Source organism: Mesoplodon mirus, assembly GCF_964341445.2.
Source record: "Mesoplodon mirus genome assembly, chromosome: 1".
Classification (NCBI taxonomy): Eukaryota; Metazoa; Chordata; class Mammalia; order Artiodactyla; family Ziphiidae; genus Mesoplodon; species Mesoplodon mirus.
Genome location: NC_138976.1, coordinates 8,046,087 through 8,062,854, shown reverse-complemented (window position 1 = coordinate 8,062,854; position 16,768 = coordinate 8,046,087). Strand labels below are relative to the sequence as shown.

The window sequence follows — 16,768 nt, the reverse complement described above, 5'->3', positions numbered from 1 at the left end:
CGGATCGGGGCACGAACCCGCGTCCCCTGTATTGGCAGGCGGACTCTCAACCACTGCGCCACCAGGGAAGCCCTTTTATAGCATTTTTAAATTACATTTTTCAGCCCAGTAAACTAAGGGAAAAGTACAAAGCTAATCCTCACAGGGATCTCACTACCATCAGTGATGGGGATCTCATTACCTTGCCAGGCAGCTGGGATTTATGGGGTGCTGAAATATGCCCCTGTGTGGTCCACCACTGGCTTTGGTGCTGGTTCTTCTACCTGAGGCCTCTGTCCCCCCTGTGGTGTCAGGGCTCGGGATGAGGAGCCAGGGCCCAAATCCCGGGAGCAGCTCCTGCTCAACTTGCTGCAGCTCTGGGCTGCATTTCCTGGGCTCACTCAAGCTTGCTTTCTGACCGCGCCCACACTCTTTACCTCTGCCTGGATCACTCTACCACCCATCTCTGCTTATCTTTATCTCCTTTTCAGCTTTCTGTTTGGAGAGAGGATGTTGGTGAATATTCCTGGTCAACTGCAATGGCTTGGCTTCAACGCCTCCTCCTCCAGAAAGCCTTCCTTGATCTCCCCATCCCCAGCTCCTGAGCTGAAAGTCGTCCCCTACCTCTGGAGCTCCAATGGCTTCTTAGCTGAGCCTTCTGGGGATGGTGGGGGACAGCAGTGTGAGCACTTCCCACAGAGCTCATTACTAGTCACTTACACGGAGCTTTACAGGCAGCATCTTGGGTGACGGAATGCCCTGGGGTCAGGAACGAGCCTGGCCTGCCCTGTTCCAGGCCCAGATCTCCCCTTCATGGGCATGGACTCACTGAGCCCATAGCAGCCCTGGTTTGGAAGCACCACTGTTACCCCATTTCATACAGGTGAACACTGAGGCTCAGAGAGGTGACACACATACCCAAAGTCATGTGACAAATAAGGGGCAGATCTGGGACTAAAATTTGGGGCTGCTAAATCACAAAACACAAGCCCAAACCATTGTGTGGCTCTGCCCTGGTCCCCACATGGGCCAGGAGCCCTTGGAACACAGGGCCTGGTGCTGCTTGCCCTCTGCTGTGTGCTCCATACTCGGCAGGGGACCTGGCTCAGGGTGGGTGCTCCGGGATGTGGAAGGCCAAGGGCTCTGTCCATGGTCTTGGCATCAAATAAACTTGGACAGCAATCCCAGCTCTGCCCTGCAGTAGCCGTGTGGTTGTGGGCAAGTCACTGCACTTCTCTGGGCCTCAAATTTCCCATCTGTAAATGGGCACAAGAAAGCCCTCACTGCCCAGTGATGAGGGAAGAAGTCAAAGACCTCATTCATGTGAAGAGCTCAGAACTGACTCCCAGTGCTAGCAGCCAGCACAGGGCTCTGCACACAATAGGCACTCAAAATGTTCTGTCGTGTTATTGCTGTTATCGTTATTATTTCAAAACTGCATTTTCAACATTCCCAGTGTCCAGGACAAATTAAGCTTATGATCGATGTGACTGTGCCCATTATCTGTGATGAGGAACTGAGTCATCCTTTCCTGATGCCACCTCCCGGCACCAGCACCCCACGCTCAGAGACCAAGTGGGGTTAGAGCCGGTCTTCGCATGGAGCCACCCTTGGGGCCCTGTCCAGCTGGCAGCTGGATGGAGTCTGGTAGTAACAAACATTGGGAAGTCCTGAGTCTGGGGCCAGGAAAAAATGATGGAAGGCATGGGAAGACGATGCTGAGATTGAAAGCAGACCCGAAACGCCGCCCTGACTCCTAGACCTTCTCCTCCTGGGAACAGTCGGTGAGATCTGGCTCCTAACAAGGCCAGAAAAGGACTCTGCCCTTCCTGGAACAGACTCTGGGCCCTCCAGTGTCCCCTTCCAGCCCCACTTACCTTCACATAGTCCCCGCCAGCCTCCGGCTCTCCAGTGGCCCTGGAAGGAGAGAAGAAAAGTGAGTGTTCCCAGCCCTGCCTGGCTCCCCAGCTGCCAGTCTCTGCCCACCTGCAGGCAGGAGGGGGCACTGCAGCTGATAGCATTTGCTGGAATCTGCTGGCTGGGCTACTCCTCCACTCTCCAGCTGTGCGACCCTGGGCAAGTACCTTCACCTCTCTGAGCCTGTTTCCTGTCTGTAAATCAGGGTAATGATAGCTTCTGCTTCATCGGGTTTTCTCGAGGACTCTGGGAGCTGATGAATGTTATATGCTTAACACGGGGCCTGCTCCCTGAATTGCTATCTTCAACCAGCTTCAGGACGCTGCACTCTCCTGGTGTTCACTCCCCACCTGCTCCCTGACTCCACGGCTGGTGGCCCCAGGCTGGGCCTCAGCCTCCTTTCCTCCCGCCCTACCCTCATTCCCTAGTGCAGAGTGACCCACCCGGTGGCACATCATGGTGCCATTGCTGGTGACATCTGGCTGCGGAATTGATCCCCTCCCCTAAGAGGTGGTCAGGATGGGGCCTGGAGAGGCCAGAGGCTGGGGGTGGCTGTTTTTCCCGGGCGCAAAATAGATATCACCCTTCCTTGTGAGGGCTCCCGTGAGCCACTTCCCTCAGTCCTCGGCCTTAAAGGCCCTCCCTTCTCCGATGCAGCCTGGACCTGCGCCTTCAGCACCAGACTCAGACACCCAACTGCCTCCTTAGCATCTCCTCTCAGATGTTTGAAGTCATTTTGACTTTCGTATCCAAAGCAGGACTGCTGATCCCCCCCACCCCACGCCCCTGCTCCCCACATCCGATCCCCATCTCAGTTGATGTCAGCTTCATCCTTCTTGTTGCTTTGTTTGGCCCCAAACCCTGCGGTCCTCTGAACCTCCTCTCTCACTCACACTCCACGCCCAATCCATCAGGAAATCCTGTGGCCCTACTTCCAAAATAGATGCTGACCACTTCTCTCCATGTGTCAACCCTGCCCTATCTGGGACGCCCTCTGTGTCCTCTGTGGAGCACAGAGCAGCCTTCTCGCTGTGTCTGCCCTCACAGCCCTCCGCCACCCAGGCGGCACTCAAGGGAAAAGCTAAGCAGATCATGGTGCACAAACCCCACCCCCAAGCCTCCCATCTCTCAAAGAACAAAATCTAAATCCCACTCCATGGTCTGCAAATGGCTGGCCATGTAACTTATCAACTAAACCAAGACTTTTCTTCCCTTGTGAGAGTAAAGAGGGTGCCATTTTCATGCCAGAAAAACAAGTGTAAACAGGCTCATGTGTTCCCCAACCTACGATGCCCTGTGTGGCCCTGGTGGTATCTGACTGCCCACCTCATCAACTCCCACCCCCACAATATGCCTCCCTCCCTCATTCTATCCCTTATTCTGCCCCGGCCACATTGGCCTCCTTGCCAAGCTCGTTCTTGCCACAGGGCCTTTGCACTTGCTGTTCCCTTGCCTGGAATGCTCTCCGCCCCACCCCACATCATCACACAGCTTGCCCCTCCCCCTATTTTATTTAGAGCTCTGCTTAATGTCCCCAACCCAGAGAAGCCTTCCCTGACCACCCTGCCAAGAAGAGTCCCTTGTCCCTCACTCTCTGTCCTCAACCCTGCTTTCTTTTCCTCAATCTCTGCCTAAAACAATCACTTTACATTTATTTGTTGACTCAGTTACCTGACGCCTCCCCTGGGGCACTGACTTTATATAGCTCACAGGTGAGCCCCCACCATGGTGCCTGGCACATGGTAGGAGCTCAAGAACTCTTTATTGCTTAAGGAATGTATGAACAGTAAACCCTCAACCAGTATTCATCACTGTTGTTATTATTAATTCCCTCAACCAGTATTCATCACTATTGTTATTATTAATTCTGTCAGGCTGGGCCCTGGTTCTCTGGCTGGCACAGGCCTCAGTATTGCCATCTGCAAAATAGGGAGGAAAGTCAAACATCAGGGAACTGCTTCCTCAAATACAGAAGCACCAAATTTAAATTTAAATGTGACAAATCTAATAAAAATAAATTTTAAACAAAAACAGCTGAGCTAAAAACAAGACAAAACAAAAACTGTGGGTGAAGTATATATGTTTCCAGGGCAGAATTCCATGCAGGGTTTCCCCCAGCTCCTGAGGCCAGGGGCTCCTCATTGAGAAGCTGTCTGACAGTCCTCCCTGTTCTGACATTCCAGAGTCCCTGGTGCTAGCCTTCCTTCCTGCAAAGTCCTTCCTGACCTCTAACCATAGTCCCTTAAGCTGCAGCCTGGCCTCAGCAGGCTCCCAAAGGTGTTTGGGTTCTCTCTGTCCAGCCGAGTTGGGAGTGGGGTGCAGTACAGACCCCTTCCCCTCTCACCACCCTGCTCTTCCTGGGTGAGGTGTCCCATCCCAGTGTTTCCGGCCATTTAGGCCCGGAAATCCTCCCACCGCTGGGAACAGATTGGCCAGGACACTGGGATCGCCTAGCACTTCCTCCTGCTTCCTGTCCACTTCCCCTCACGCTCTGGGCAGGAGCAGAGCCTTGGGGAGGGGGCGCCTGCCCCAGGGAGCAGGTGGGCTGAGGTGGCCAGAGCCAGTGGGGGTGCTCAGGCAGAGGCCCAGGCCCAGGAAGCTGAGGGCCTGGAGCCACCACCAGCCCCCATCACCTCTCCCTGCTCCCCTACAACACTCCAGGATTCCTAAGACATAAGGTGACCATGTTGGCTCACCACCCACTGCCATCATTTGCCCAGACTATGGCCACCACCTCATCACTGCCTCCCAGCCTGCATCTGTGTCCCTCTGGCTTGTTTTCCCCCCAGCAGCCAGAGCAATCCTGTTAAAATGAGTCAGCTTACAACTTTCCTCTGCTCCAACCCACTGGAGTGACCCCTAGTTTCACACAGAGTAAGAGCTAAAGTCCTGGGGACTTCCCTGGTGGCACAGTGGTTAAGAATCCGCCTGCCAATGCAGGGGACACAGGTTCGAGCCCTGGTCCAGGAAGATCCCACATGCTGCGGAGAAAGTAAGCCCGTGCACCACAGCTATTGAGCGTGTACTCTAGAGCCGCGAGCCACAACTACTGAGCCCGCGAGGCACAACTACTGAGCCCGTGCGCCACAACTACTGAAGCCCGTGTGCTCTGTGCTCCACAATAAGAGAAGCCACCGCAATGAGAAGCCCGCACACCGCAACAAAGACTAGCCCCCACTGGCTGCAACTAGAGAAAGCCCACGTGCAGCAACGAAGCCCCAACACAGCCAAAAATAAATAAATAAATATATTTAAAAAACAAAAGCTGAAGTCCTCATAACAGCCTTCACACACTGGCTCTGACCACACTCCCCTCACTCACGCTGCCCCAGCCAGGCTGGGCTTCTTGCTGCCTTTTGTTCCCACCTCAGGGCCTTTGCACTTTCTGTTCCCTCTGCGAGAATACTTTCCCTCCAGATATCCACTGAGCTCCCGCCTTTCCCTCCTTCAGGTTTTTACCAAAATGTCCCTTCTCAGTGAGGCCTTCCCTGGCTGCCCATCTGGCAGTGAAGTGTGGCCTCTCAGTGCTCCCCACCTCCCCGCCCTGCTTTGTCGTTCTCCGTAGCGCTTCATCTGACTTGCCCTGCACTATCTCCTCTCACCAGAACATCAGCTCCACACGGGCAGGGGTTAGGTTCTGCCTAGAATGGTGCCAGGCACCCTATAAAGATGTTTTGCTCTGTTTTCTATTTTCTGGTCACACGGCGTGGCATGTGGGATCTTAGTTCCCTGACCAGGGATCGAACCCGTGCCCCCTGCAGTGGAAGCACGATGTGTTAAACACTGGACCACCAGGGAAGCCCCTGTAAAGATGTTTTTGAATGAATGAATGTCCCAGCAGCCCCTGCAATCCTGAGGACAAACTCTAGTTCTCACGGGTCGGCCTGCTGTGACCCAGCCCTTGCCAGCCACCCCTCCTCTCGTCCTTAGGGTCCTCCATGCACTCAGGCTTCACACTTCCTCCAAAGAGCTCTACACCCTCCAGCCTCAGGACCTTTGCACATGATATTCCTTCTGCCTAGAGGAATTCTCTCCCTTAGAGTCAGAGTAATCCCTACTCAGCCTGCAGATCTCAGTTTGCTTGGAGATTTCTAGAATGTTCTCTCTCCCTTTGTAATGATCAAATCCAGGAATCAAAGCTTCCATTTTAAAAAACTCAGCTCCGGGCTTCCCTAGTGGCCCAGTGGTTAAGAAACTGCCTGCCAGTGCAGGGGACACGGGTTCGAGCCTTGGTCTGGGAAGATCCCACATGCCACAGAGCATCTACGCCCGTGCACCACAACTACTGAGCCTGCACTCTACAGCCTACGAGCCACAACTACTGAGCCCACGAGCCACAACTAGAGCCTAGAGCCCATGCTCCGCAACAAGAGAAGCCACTGCAATGAGAAGCCTGCTCAACGAAGAGTACCCCCTGCTCACAGCAACTAGAGAAAGCCCGCACACAGCAACGAAGACCCAACGCAGCCATAAATAAATAAATAAATAAATAAATAAATAAATAAATATAAAAATAATAAAACGAAACTGAAATACTGTATTTTAAAAAAATTTAAAAAATAAAAAACTCAGCTCCATTAATTAATTAATTTCTTATTTTATGGATTTAAAAGGCACTTCCTCTCTAATATTAGTGGCGAAATCAATTAATAAATAATAGTGACAACTGAGCTAAATCAGTTCCATTAATCAGCTGCATTAATTATTTAAATAACCAACTTCTTTAATTGCCTGTATTAGCTGATTTGGTCTTATAACTGGTACCACTTATTGCATACATTAGCTTAATTAATTGAATTAATGATCAGTCATTAGAGTCCATTATCCTTTATTTCCCCAGTGCAGGTTTCGGTCTGAGCTTTCCTTTCAGGGTCTCCATCCTGGCCAGGAGAGAAGGGCGAGGCTCCCCCGGGACCCTGGAGGAGGGGCCGCCATCCTGTTCCACCTCGGCCCTCCCTCACCGCAGGCAGCCGTGCCCTGCAGAGCCCTGCAGCCCCCCTGCTTTCTGTCTGTCCCCCAGGACATGTGGTCATATGGCCTTGAGTGGACATTTCCCCAACGTCCGCCTCATGCTTCCCAGCTTTCCCCCTGCCCTCCCCTCTCTGAGCTTCAACTTCCTCATCTGTGAAATGGGCATATTTTAACTGTCTTCCCAGAGGGGTTGCAAGGATCCTATGAGAAGGAAAGGTGGAAGGTTCCTTAGCCCCTGTGGTTCCTCTCGTTGCCCCAGCACCACCCCCCCCCAGATGAAATCTCCCATCCTGCTCCTCCAGGGGGGTTGAAGATACTCTCCCTCCTTCACTCCAACTTTCACTCAACCGGGGCAGAGAAGTAACCCTGCTCTATGCTCCTTAGTCCTTAAAGACCCTGAGAAGAGAGAGCTGGGGTGGAAAGCCCCATCTCTCTGGGGACACCCAGCCAAGAGGCCTTCGGGATTCCCTGCCAGGAAGGCCCTTGGCTTTAGCCTCTGCCCTGCCCCCTCTCCTGTACGACGGGCCACCACCGTCCTGGACACGTCCTTCCTCCTCTCCGCCATTCTGCGCCCTTCGTCTTCTTGACAGGGGTGAGCTCCCCAGCAGAGCTCAGGAAGGGTCCCAGCTCTGTGAGGAGAGGACAGATCGGGGGTCGCTCATCCCAGGGCAGAGCTGAGGAGTCTGAGTCCCAAGAGCTGCTGAGACTTAACAGCTGCTGGAGAAGAGCAAATGGGGAAGACGACTGAATGCCTGTGTGGAAGCCCCACTTTATAGCAGGGCACAGAGCTGCTCAGACGAGACCTGGGTTGGCTCTGCTTTATTCCTTGCCCGAGGCAGGCTCCCCCAGATGATGGGGACTGCTCCTGGATGGAGATGGGGGACACTGGGGAGGGGAAAGTGAAGAAAAAGAACATTTCAACCAGACCAGGAACCCAGAATCAACATGAGGAAGAGGAAATGAAGTGGGCAAGGACAGAGGAAAGACCCTCAGGGGCTCTGAAGAGGGCCCTCAGCTGGGAGGGAGGAGGCTGTGTGACCCTGGGCGAATCCCCCTGGTTGGGCCTCAGTTTCCTCTTCTATAAATGCGTGTGGTGATCGCCTGAGCATCCTGTGTACCGGTACTTCCTCGGGCCAGGTCCAGGATAAATGCTCTACTTTGTCTAGTCCTCACAATGACCCTGTGAAGCAGGTGCTGTTATTGTCCCCAATTTACAGATGGGGAAACTGAGGGTCAGAGAGGGGAAGGGGGTTTCTCAATGTTGTAAAGACAAGTCAGTGGGCCTCTGAGCTGCTGATGTAGCCGACCCCTTTCTTCCCCAGCTCTCACGCCACATACGTCCAGCATTCTGTAAACAGAGTCCCCTAAGGGTTTGAGGGGATGTGGCTCCAGCTGGGGTTGGTGGGGGGACCGTCCATCCTTCCCGAGCCAGCACAGTTCCCACAGCCTCAGGCGTCTGGGGGTCTCAAGGGCTGTGAGAAAGTCTCCACAGGAAATGAGAGCCAGGAGCAGCTGGGCCCCTTTGGAAGACAAGGACCAGCCGCCCAGAGCCTGAGGAGGCTGAATGGGCTGAGCCCACCACAGCCCCCTCCCCCGGTGGGTAATCACTACCAGATGCCCAGCAGCTGACGTCACTTTGCAGGGCCGAGAGGGTCGTGGGACTCTGGGGAGTGTTGGGAATTCTTGGACTAGAATCAACATTCCGAAAGGAAATGGTGGGGGGGGGGGGTCTTGGCCTGTTCTCAATGCCTGGCACCAGGGCTGGGGCATGGGCAACACAGGGTGCCCCCGGCCGGGGTGCTTCCTTCTCCACGTCTCAGTTTCCTTCTGAACAGCCCTGGAAGTGGAGTGGAGGGGCCTGGGTCTCTGGGAGGCAGGAAAGGGTGTTCAGGTGAGACACTTTAGAATGAGTAGGACTGCGGTCAAATCCTCCTTAAAGAAGTCCTCGTAAAACATAAGTCAGAGTGGGGCCTTCCTCTGCTTGAGGCCAGCAACGGCTGCAACTCGCTCAGAGTCAAAGCCAGGTCCTTGCCGGGCCTTCCAGGCCTTACTTATCTGAACCCATTTCCTTTCTGGCCTCATTTCCACCACTCCTCTCCCCAGCCCCCATCTTGCTCTCTGCTGCTCCTCAAACGTGCCAAGGATGCTCCCACCTCAGGGCCTTCGTACCTGCTATTCCTTCGGCCTAGTATACCCTTCCCCAGATATCAAGATGGTTTGTTCCCAGTACACCGGAAACTAATATAATATTGCATATCAACTATATTTCAACTAAAAAAAAAAAAAAAAAAAAGAGGGTCTGTTCCCTCATCTCCTTTGCTCAAACATCAGTTTCTCACTGAGACTTTTTTCTTGGCTAACCTTCCTAAATTGCCACCACCAGCCACTACCCTCCAAGACCAATTCCCCTACTTGATCTGAATCTTTCTCCGTAGTGCTTTTCTCTTCTGGCTGACCGGGTAACTCATTATCTTGTTTATCATCTGTCTCCCCCACACTGGAATGGGGGCTCCTTGAGAGCAGGGTTTTGTCTGCTGTGCTCACTGCTGTCTCCCTAGAACCTAGAAGAATGTCTAGGGATTGTTGCATCTCAGTAACTAATAAAATGAATGAAGTTCCAACTCAACTGTGTCATCTCGAGCAAGTTGTTAACCTCACAAAACCTCGACGTCTTCATCTGTAAAATGGGCTCCTATTACCGCCTTTTCAGGGGGGTATGGGAAGTCATTTGAAGTAATGGTAGAGACAGCTCTGAGATTTTTACTTGCAGGAGGTGAAATGTGGCCTAGTGGTTAAGTGCTTGGGCTTGGGAGTTGGTCAGGAAGGAATCAAATCTAGGCTCTGACACTTAATCTCCCTGTGACCCCAGGAAAGTCCCTTTCTCTCTCTGAACCTCAGTCTCCTCGCTGGTAAAATGTGGTAGATGGCACCCATTGAGTGTTCCAGGCAGGGACGGCCAGTTGTCCTCTGGGGGGACCCTGGCCCGACAATTCCTGTGTGTGTGTGTGTGTGTGTGTGTATGTGTGTAGGTGGGTGTGGGGTGTTGGGGGACCTCCCTTCCCTCTCTGAGACTCTGCTTCCTCCTCTATAACATGGACTGAAGGTAGAGTGTCAGGGCTCTCTGGGCCCACTATTTCCCTGCAGAAGGCTGAGGGTGCCGGGGGATGGCGGGAGACTGGGCTGGTGCTTTCCTTTTTGGGAGCTAAAGGCCCTTCATTCCCCTTCTATTGGCCCCTCCTCCCTCCTTCCTCTGCATCCCCCATGATCTCAGCAGGGAACAGGGCACCAGGAAACTCCTGCAGCCTCACCTCTTCCCCTTCCTTCCTTTTGCTCCAGGTGCAACCTGCTTCCCAGGGGGTAGGGGAGGGACACGTCTTCCCCAGCTTACGCTGCTCCCTGAACAGCCACTGGGATGACCCCCTTGGGACACTCAGGAATGAGTCTCCCAGTCTTACTCAGTGGTAGTTCTCAAATGCCCTTGTTCCCAAGCTGGATGGATCCTCAGAGACCATCCCAGGCCCATCTTGGCTGCTGGGGAGATTGAGGCCCAGAGTAGGGCAGGACAAGCCTGAGATCACACAGGCAAAGCAGGTCGCCTGACTCCAGCACAGATCTGGGCTTCACAGGCTCCTAGAAAAAATGTTCAACAATTCCTGGACTCCTACTTGGCCTGGAGAGCAGGTGGGACACTGGGTCCCAGGGCACCAGGAAAGGGCTCAATCTGATCTCCTAACCCCACCCCCCTCAGGACCCCTGGACACTCCAGATGATTAGGGGGGGAAGGGAAGTCTCCCTATTTCCTCTGTTAGCTCTAAGCCAGGCCTGATGCCAGAGGCACTGCCAGGACCATCTCTGCCCACAGGGGAGGAAGGCTGGGTCCTAGACTTGGCATTCTCAAGGGGTCTCAAGACCTGTTGGAGGGGAATGGGTTGCCTAGTCGTTGAGGGCCTGGTCCAGGAAGGTGGAGTTAAACCCTAGCTCTGACTTTCACTAGTTGTGTCAAATTGGGCAAGTAAACTTCTCTTTCCTCATCTGAAAACTGGAGATAGTAATAGTGCCTCTCTTCTGGTACTGTTGTGACCAGAAGACGCCCAACCTGTGCCGGGAGAGGCTGGGGATAGAGTTACACCAAAAGAAAGTTTAAAAGTCCCTGATGCTAAACTCACACCCAGGTTTGTCAGCTGCCCCAGGGGCACGGATTTCCCCCTCAGACAACTCCCGTTCCTGGCGGCGGCCCTCCTCGGTCCCAGCTCGGTCACTCACCCTCTGGGTCCCAGTGCGGGGCACCTTCGGCCCACCGCAGTCATAGTTCCCTGTCTTCGCGGCCTGCAGCCCTGGGACCTCCTCTGCTCGACGGCTCCCGCCTTTCTCAGGATACGGAGCTGCGGAGCTTAGAGCAGGACTCCTGGGGAGGAGCCTGGCCTGTAGGCCACGCCTCGGACACGCCCCACTGCCCTCCCTGGGCGCGCTCCACCGCCTACTCCTCCCTCCGGGAAGGACGCGCCCCGCCTCGGACACGCCCTCCGCCTGCTGTCTCGCTCCGCCCTCTCCCCATCTGTCAGGTCGGAGCGGAAAGGCCACGCCCCCGAGCACACCCCCTCCGCTTCGCCCCGCCCCACTCCGAGGCCAGCTTCCCCAACAGTCCCTGCGCCGCATGGGAAGGCCACGCCCCCTGCACACGCCCATTCTCCACGCCACGCCACGCCCCACCCCGCTTCAGCAAACCCTCAGCGCGCTTCTCAGACTTCGGTTAGCTCAGAACGCCCCCGGAGCTACGAGGCCCGCTATCCTACATACAATCCTTGCTCCACACCCGAATGAGGCCGAATTTAAGAGGGGATGGCAAGAGAAGGCAGCCTGGAGCAGCCAGAGATGGTGGAAAAGCATTTGTTTTATTCATCATAAACGTAAGCACTCCCATTTACCGAGTTGCTTGTCGTGTGTCAGGCGCTGTGCTAAGATTTTACAAGTATGTTACTCTTGAATTCTCACCACAACCCTACAAGGTAGGTGCTATCGTTGTGCCCATTTATCAGATGAGAAGAGTGAGGCTCGGAGAAGGGAACAGACTTGTCCAAGGTCATGCAGTCAGTAAGAGGCAGCGTCTGGACCGGATTCACTCTGCAGCTTTACAAGGTCCTGCAGCCCACTGAAGGACCAATTACCCCAGCACACAGAAGCTGTGCTTGGTGTCTCAGGGCAGAGTCACTCAAGAGAGGTTCCAGAACTAACCCTAGAGTTACTTTTGTTCAGATTTTTTCCCCCCTCTTTATTTCAATAGGTACATCTGACCAATATGGTTTAGACAAAGGCTCTGAGTGTTGAAAAGCAAGGGACTAGGGGTGCAGGGGTGGTGGTGGGATGAATTGGGAGATTGGGATTAACATATATACACTAATATGTATAAAATAGATAACTAAGAACCTGCTGTATAAAAAAATAAATTTTAAAAAAAGAAATAAACTGGAAAAAAAGAAAAGAAAAGCCAGGGACTCCTTTGGTGGGGGCTGAGGGGGTCTCCCAAGTGCATGAAGTACATGGCTGGAGGGCTTAGAAGATGGTGGATACAATGTGGTGGATGAGTGTGCAGCCACTGGAGACAGGCAGATTCCTGCTCAAATCCCAGCTCTGCAACTTTGGCTGAGTCTCAGTTTCCCCATCTGTAAGATTGGCGGGGGGCGGGGGTGGTGGTGGTAATAGTACAACCTTTTTCAGAGTGTTCAGTGAGTAACATTTGTTTTGACACCCAGTGAAATGGGTACAGACTAAATGAGAGCTATGGTCATATCATCACTATTTGTATTTTTTTTTCTTTTTCTTTGCGGTACGCGGGCCTCTCACTGTTGTGGCCTCTCCCGTTGCGGAGCACAGGCTCCGGGTGCGCAGGCTCAGCGGCCATGGCTCACGGGCCCAGCCGCTCCGCGGCATGTGGGATCTTCCCGGACCGGGGCACGAATCTGTGTCCCCTGCATCGGCAGGTGGACTCTCAACCACTGCACCACCAGGGAAGCCCCACTATTTGTATTTTTGCAGCAACTCAACACACCCTGTAACCAAGTTAGTTGACAAATGGTCTTCTAGATCAAGGGGAGCAAAGTTGTCCAGCAGAATTAAAGGTGGCGATTCGGGTGTGGGCCCCAGGGCAGGGATCCAGTGATTGGGCTTGGATCCACCCAGTAGCTGAGGGCCCATGCTGGAGGCTGCCTAGGGCTCTGGAGTCGGGGTGGGCGCGGGGGGTGGGGGCGGGTTTTAGTTCAAGTCCTAAGTTTGTCATTTGCTAGATGTGCACCCTGACTGGGGCAGATGACATTCCCTCTCTGAATCTCAGTTTCCTCTTCTGTCATATGGAAATAACAGTATCTTCTCCCTGGGTTTGTTTTTTTTCCCTGTTTGTTTTTGTTTTTTTCCTGAGAATTAATTACAAGTGAAGGGCTAAGAACAGTGGCTGGTCTATAGTAAGCACTTGGTTAATGTGTAGGTATGCTTGTGTGTGTGTGTTTTGTTTTGTTTTGTTTCTACTCAGATGTGTGTGTTGGGGGATCCTCTCCAGGATCTACTGGTAGGAGGCTGGAGACACCATCCCCGCAGGTCCTGCCCTCACCCTCCCCTGATGGGCACTTACCTTTCTGAGAGCACGTTCCTGGGGTCTTGCTCCTCTTCTGTGTCTGCCCTGGGGTCCTCAGGTTTTCTCATGGGGCCCACTTCCCCTGCTGAAGTGTTGGGTCCGACTGCTGGGGTGTCCTCCACGGGGGCATCGGTCCCCACCACCATCTTCTTGGCTGCCTCCAAGCCTGAGGGGTCAGGCAGCCCTCGGGGCACCACATGGGGCTCAGGGCCAACCTCCTGGGCCTCCTGGATGGCCTGTTGGTCCCGAACCTTCTTGATGCTGGGGCGAGGCATGGTGCCCATGTGGCTGTACATGTCGCTGGAGCGGGCATAGACCAGGGGGCTCTTGGGGACTGTCACCAAGTCATCCTGTGTGGCGTCAAAGGTGTCAGCCTCCAGATGGGGCCGGATGCTGGTGGAGGCCAAAGATCGTCTCAGAGTGAAGGACCGAGGAAGGTTGGAGAGACTCCCAAAGCCCTTGAACTTGAAGAACTCTGGCATGGGGAAGGGGAGGGAAAGAAGTTAATGATATTGCCAGCACTAATAATAATAACAATAAAATATTCGTGCAGTTCCACTCATTGACCGTCCAAGGAGGGTTAGGAGTTTCACTGACACCCCACTCTAACTTATGGTATAATATGGCAGCTCTGGAATCGCATAGCCCTGGGCTTGAATCCCTTGAATTCCACATCCTAGCTGTGTGACCTTAGGCAAGTCACTTGACCTCTCTGAGCCCCATTCTCCACATCAGTAAAATAGAGATTATAGTACCCATTTCCTATGGGCAATGGGAGAACTGAAGAAAAGCATGAACTCAGCATGTAAATAACATGCTTAACATGGTACCTGAGACACAGAATAACCTCCATAAGAAGTAATGAAGGGCTTCCCTGGTGGCGCAGTGGTTGAGAGTCCGCCTGCTGATGCAGAAGACATGGGTTCGTGCCCCAGTCCGGGAAGATCCCACATGCCGCGGAGCGGCTGGGCCCGTGAGCCACGGCCGCTGGGCCTGCGCGTCCAGAGCCTGTGCTCCGCAACGGGAGAGGCCACAACAGTGAGAGGCCCGCGTGCCGCAAAAAAAAAAAAAAAAAAAAAAAAGAAGTAATGAAGATGATGATGATCACAATAAATGCCTCTGCATTTGTCAAACATGCTGCGTGCATTAATTACTTCACTGAATTCTCAACACAACTCCATGACACAAGTTTAATCCCCAGTTTTTCAGATGAGGAAATGAGGTTCAGAGCTGTGACATGACCTGCCTGAGGTCACACAGCGGGAGGCGAAGCATGTGTGTGTGTGTGTGTGTGTGTGTGTGTGTGTGTGTGAGAGAGAGACGTGTGTGTTGGGGTGGGGAGGGGGCATTTGAATGAGGCTCTGTGCCCCTGAGGTGAGGGTGAAATGAGAAGGGGGTTGTCGGGAGCCTGAGGGTCCTACTCCCTGCGGTTCTGTCCTTCCTGTCAGCTGAGCCTGGTGTTGGGACTCAGGCAGCAGTGCTCGGGTGATACCATCTCCTCGTTTCCGCGGGGGTGCATGTGAGTTCCCTCCTCCCCATCCCCAGCTGTGAGACTGCCCCTCCTCACAGCCACCACCATCTGACTGACTTCACTACAGCCTCCAGATAAGCAAAAAGGAAAAACCCTGGCATTTTCCACTTCCTCGGCATCCTATGCCTCCTCAGGTCCTCACAACCATGATGGAATATATCGGTGGGATGCCCCCATCTGACCAGACAGAAAACCGAGGCCCAGAGAGGGGAAGGAATTTGCCCAGGGTCACAAAGCAAGGCTGAGCCTGGCCAAGGGCCCAGGGCTCTGGATTGCTGGGGTCAGTGTTCTGGGGCTCTCCTCCCAGTCCTGCCCGTCCCCTCACTTGGTCTTATTCTCTGCCTCCTGACAAATGCTGTCAGAAGATGCTGAGGCTCTGCTCTTAGAAAGCTATGCCATGGGGCAGAAATTGTGCCAACGACTGCCTTCTTTCTCAGCACCACTTGTTTTGTCCCCTGGGGACTGGGGGTCTGGAGGAAACAGTAGTGGGGCAGGGAGGGAAACTGAAGCCCAGAGTCCAGGAACTTGAGATTGAGCCCTGCTCTGTAGCCCCCTATAACCTCAGGCAAGTGTCTTGGTCTCAGTCTTTCCATCTGTGGGATACAGTCATAATGCTTGCCCTGTCCACCCTCCTCCTGTGCTGTCAGAGCAGAAGAATCAGGGGAAACCGAAGTTTGCTGGCACCAGGAAGGGATCACCAACCTGGGGGAGAAGTGATGGGTGGGTGTGGCCCCTCACTGAGTTGCTCTGGGTCCCAGCGTCACTGCTGATGGGGACATGGGACAGGATCTCATGGCACACACCCCTCCCCCCGCCTCAGCCACAGCAACTCCCAGCCTGAGACCCCATGTGAACCAGGCCCAGAGGCAGGGGGTGGACTGCGTGGAGGTCTTCCCTGGCCCAGCCATGAGGTCAAAGGGAGCCAGAGGACATGCAGACGAATGGAGAGACTGAGAGTTAGGGTGGGGAGAGACAGAGAAGTAGAGACGGGCAGAGACAGACAGGAGAAGAACAGAGATGGAGAGCCTAACCAGCTGGAGAGAGAGAGATACCGGGCCAGTGATGGAGAGATGGCGACTGGAAACTCAGAAGCAGAGGCCTCTGGAGAGAGACAGAGATGGACAGAAAGAAAAACAGAAACGAGGTAGAGTGATGAAGAAGCAAATACAGAGAGGCTGAGATGGACGGACAGACAGAGAGATGAAGGACAGTGCAAACAGCACCCTGCACTCACTGAACTTTTTGCTGGCCTTCTTGGTCCCCTCCGTCATCTTGGCAAGTCGTGCGAAGCCCCTGGCTGGAAGGCAAGTGGCCACTCGAAGCTCTGGACATCAACGTTGAGATGCCTCCCTCACCTCCCCTTCCCCTTTCTCGCGCCCTCTCACTCGCTTCCTCTGTGTATTTTTAAACCAGTGAAACTCCCACAGCCCCACCCTCCCCATCCTCTCTGCAGGGGGCGGAGGCAGGGGCCTCCCCCAGTCCCGGCCCCTGTGGGCCTCCTCCTTGGCCTCGGCCTCGGGGAGGCAGGGGACAGACCGCAAGCGCGTGAGATCTGGAAGGTCTGGGAAATAAACCACAGACTCTGGGAACAGAGCCCACTGGGCTGGGGGCCTCTGGGGACCTGCCAACAGCTATCAGGGGGTCTGGCCAGCAGGCTGGGAGGGTGCAGGGAGTCAGACCTGAGGGCAGGGGGGTTTATTCTAAGCCTCAGTGCTGGGGGATGCACTGGCAGCGGTGGATAGGAG

At 54.1% G+C, this 16,768-nt stretch overlaps 1 protein-coding gene across 2 annotated transcripts in view; it reads right to left on the bottom strand.

The window, feature by feature from the left end:
• SH2D3C (SH2 domain containing 3C) overlaps nucleotides 1-16,397 on the bottom strand; it is a 32,386-nt gene extending 15,989 nt beyond the window's left edge. The window contains exons 1-3 of one of the 2 annotated variants that reach the window (XM_082622502.1): nucleotides 16,258-16,397; nucleotides 13,490-13,967; nucleotides 1,857-1,896 (exon numbers count right to left, since the gene is read on the bottom strand). In XM_082622502.1, coding sequence (XP_082478628.1) covers nucleotides 1,857-1,896; nucleotides 13,490-13,967; nucleotides 16,258-16,294 — 555 coding nt within the window. In that variant the 5' untranslated portion in view covers nucleotides 16,295-16,397. Of the gene's footprint in view, nucleotides 1-1,856; nucleotides 1,897-11,130; nucleotides 11,225-13,489; nucleotides 13,968-16,257 lie in introns of those variants that run through there. The other variant, XM_082622503.1, reaches the window with a different exon arrangement.
• Nucleotides 16,398-16,768: the final 371 nt, after the last annotated feature.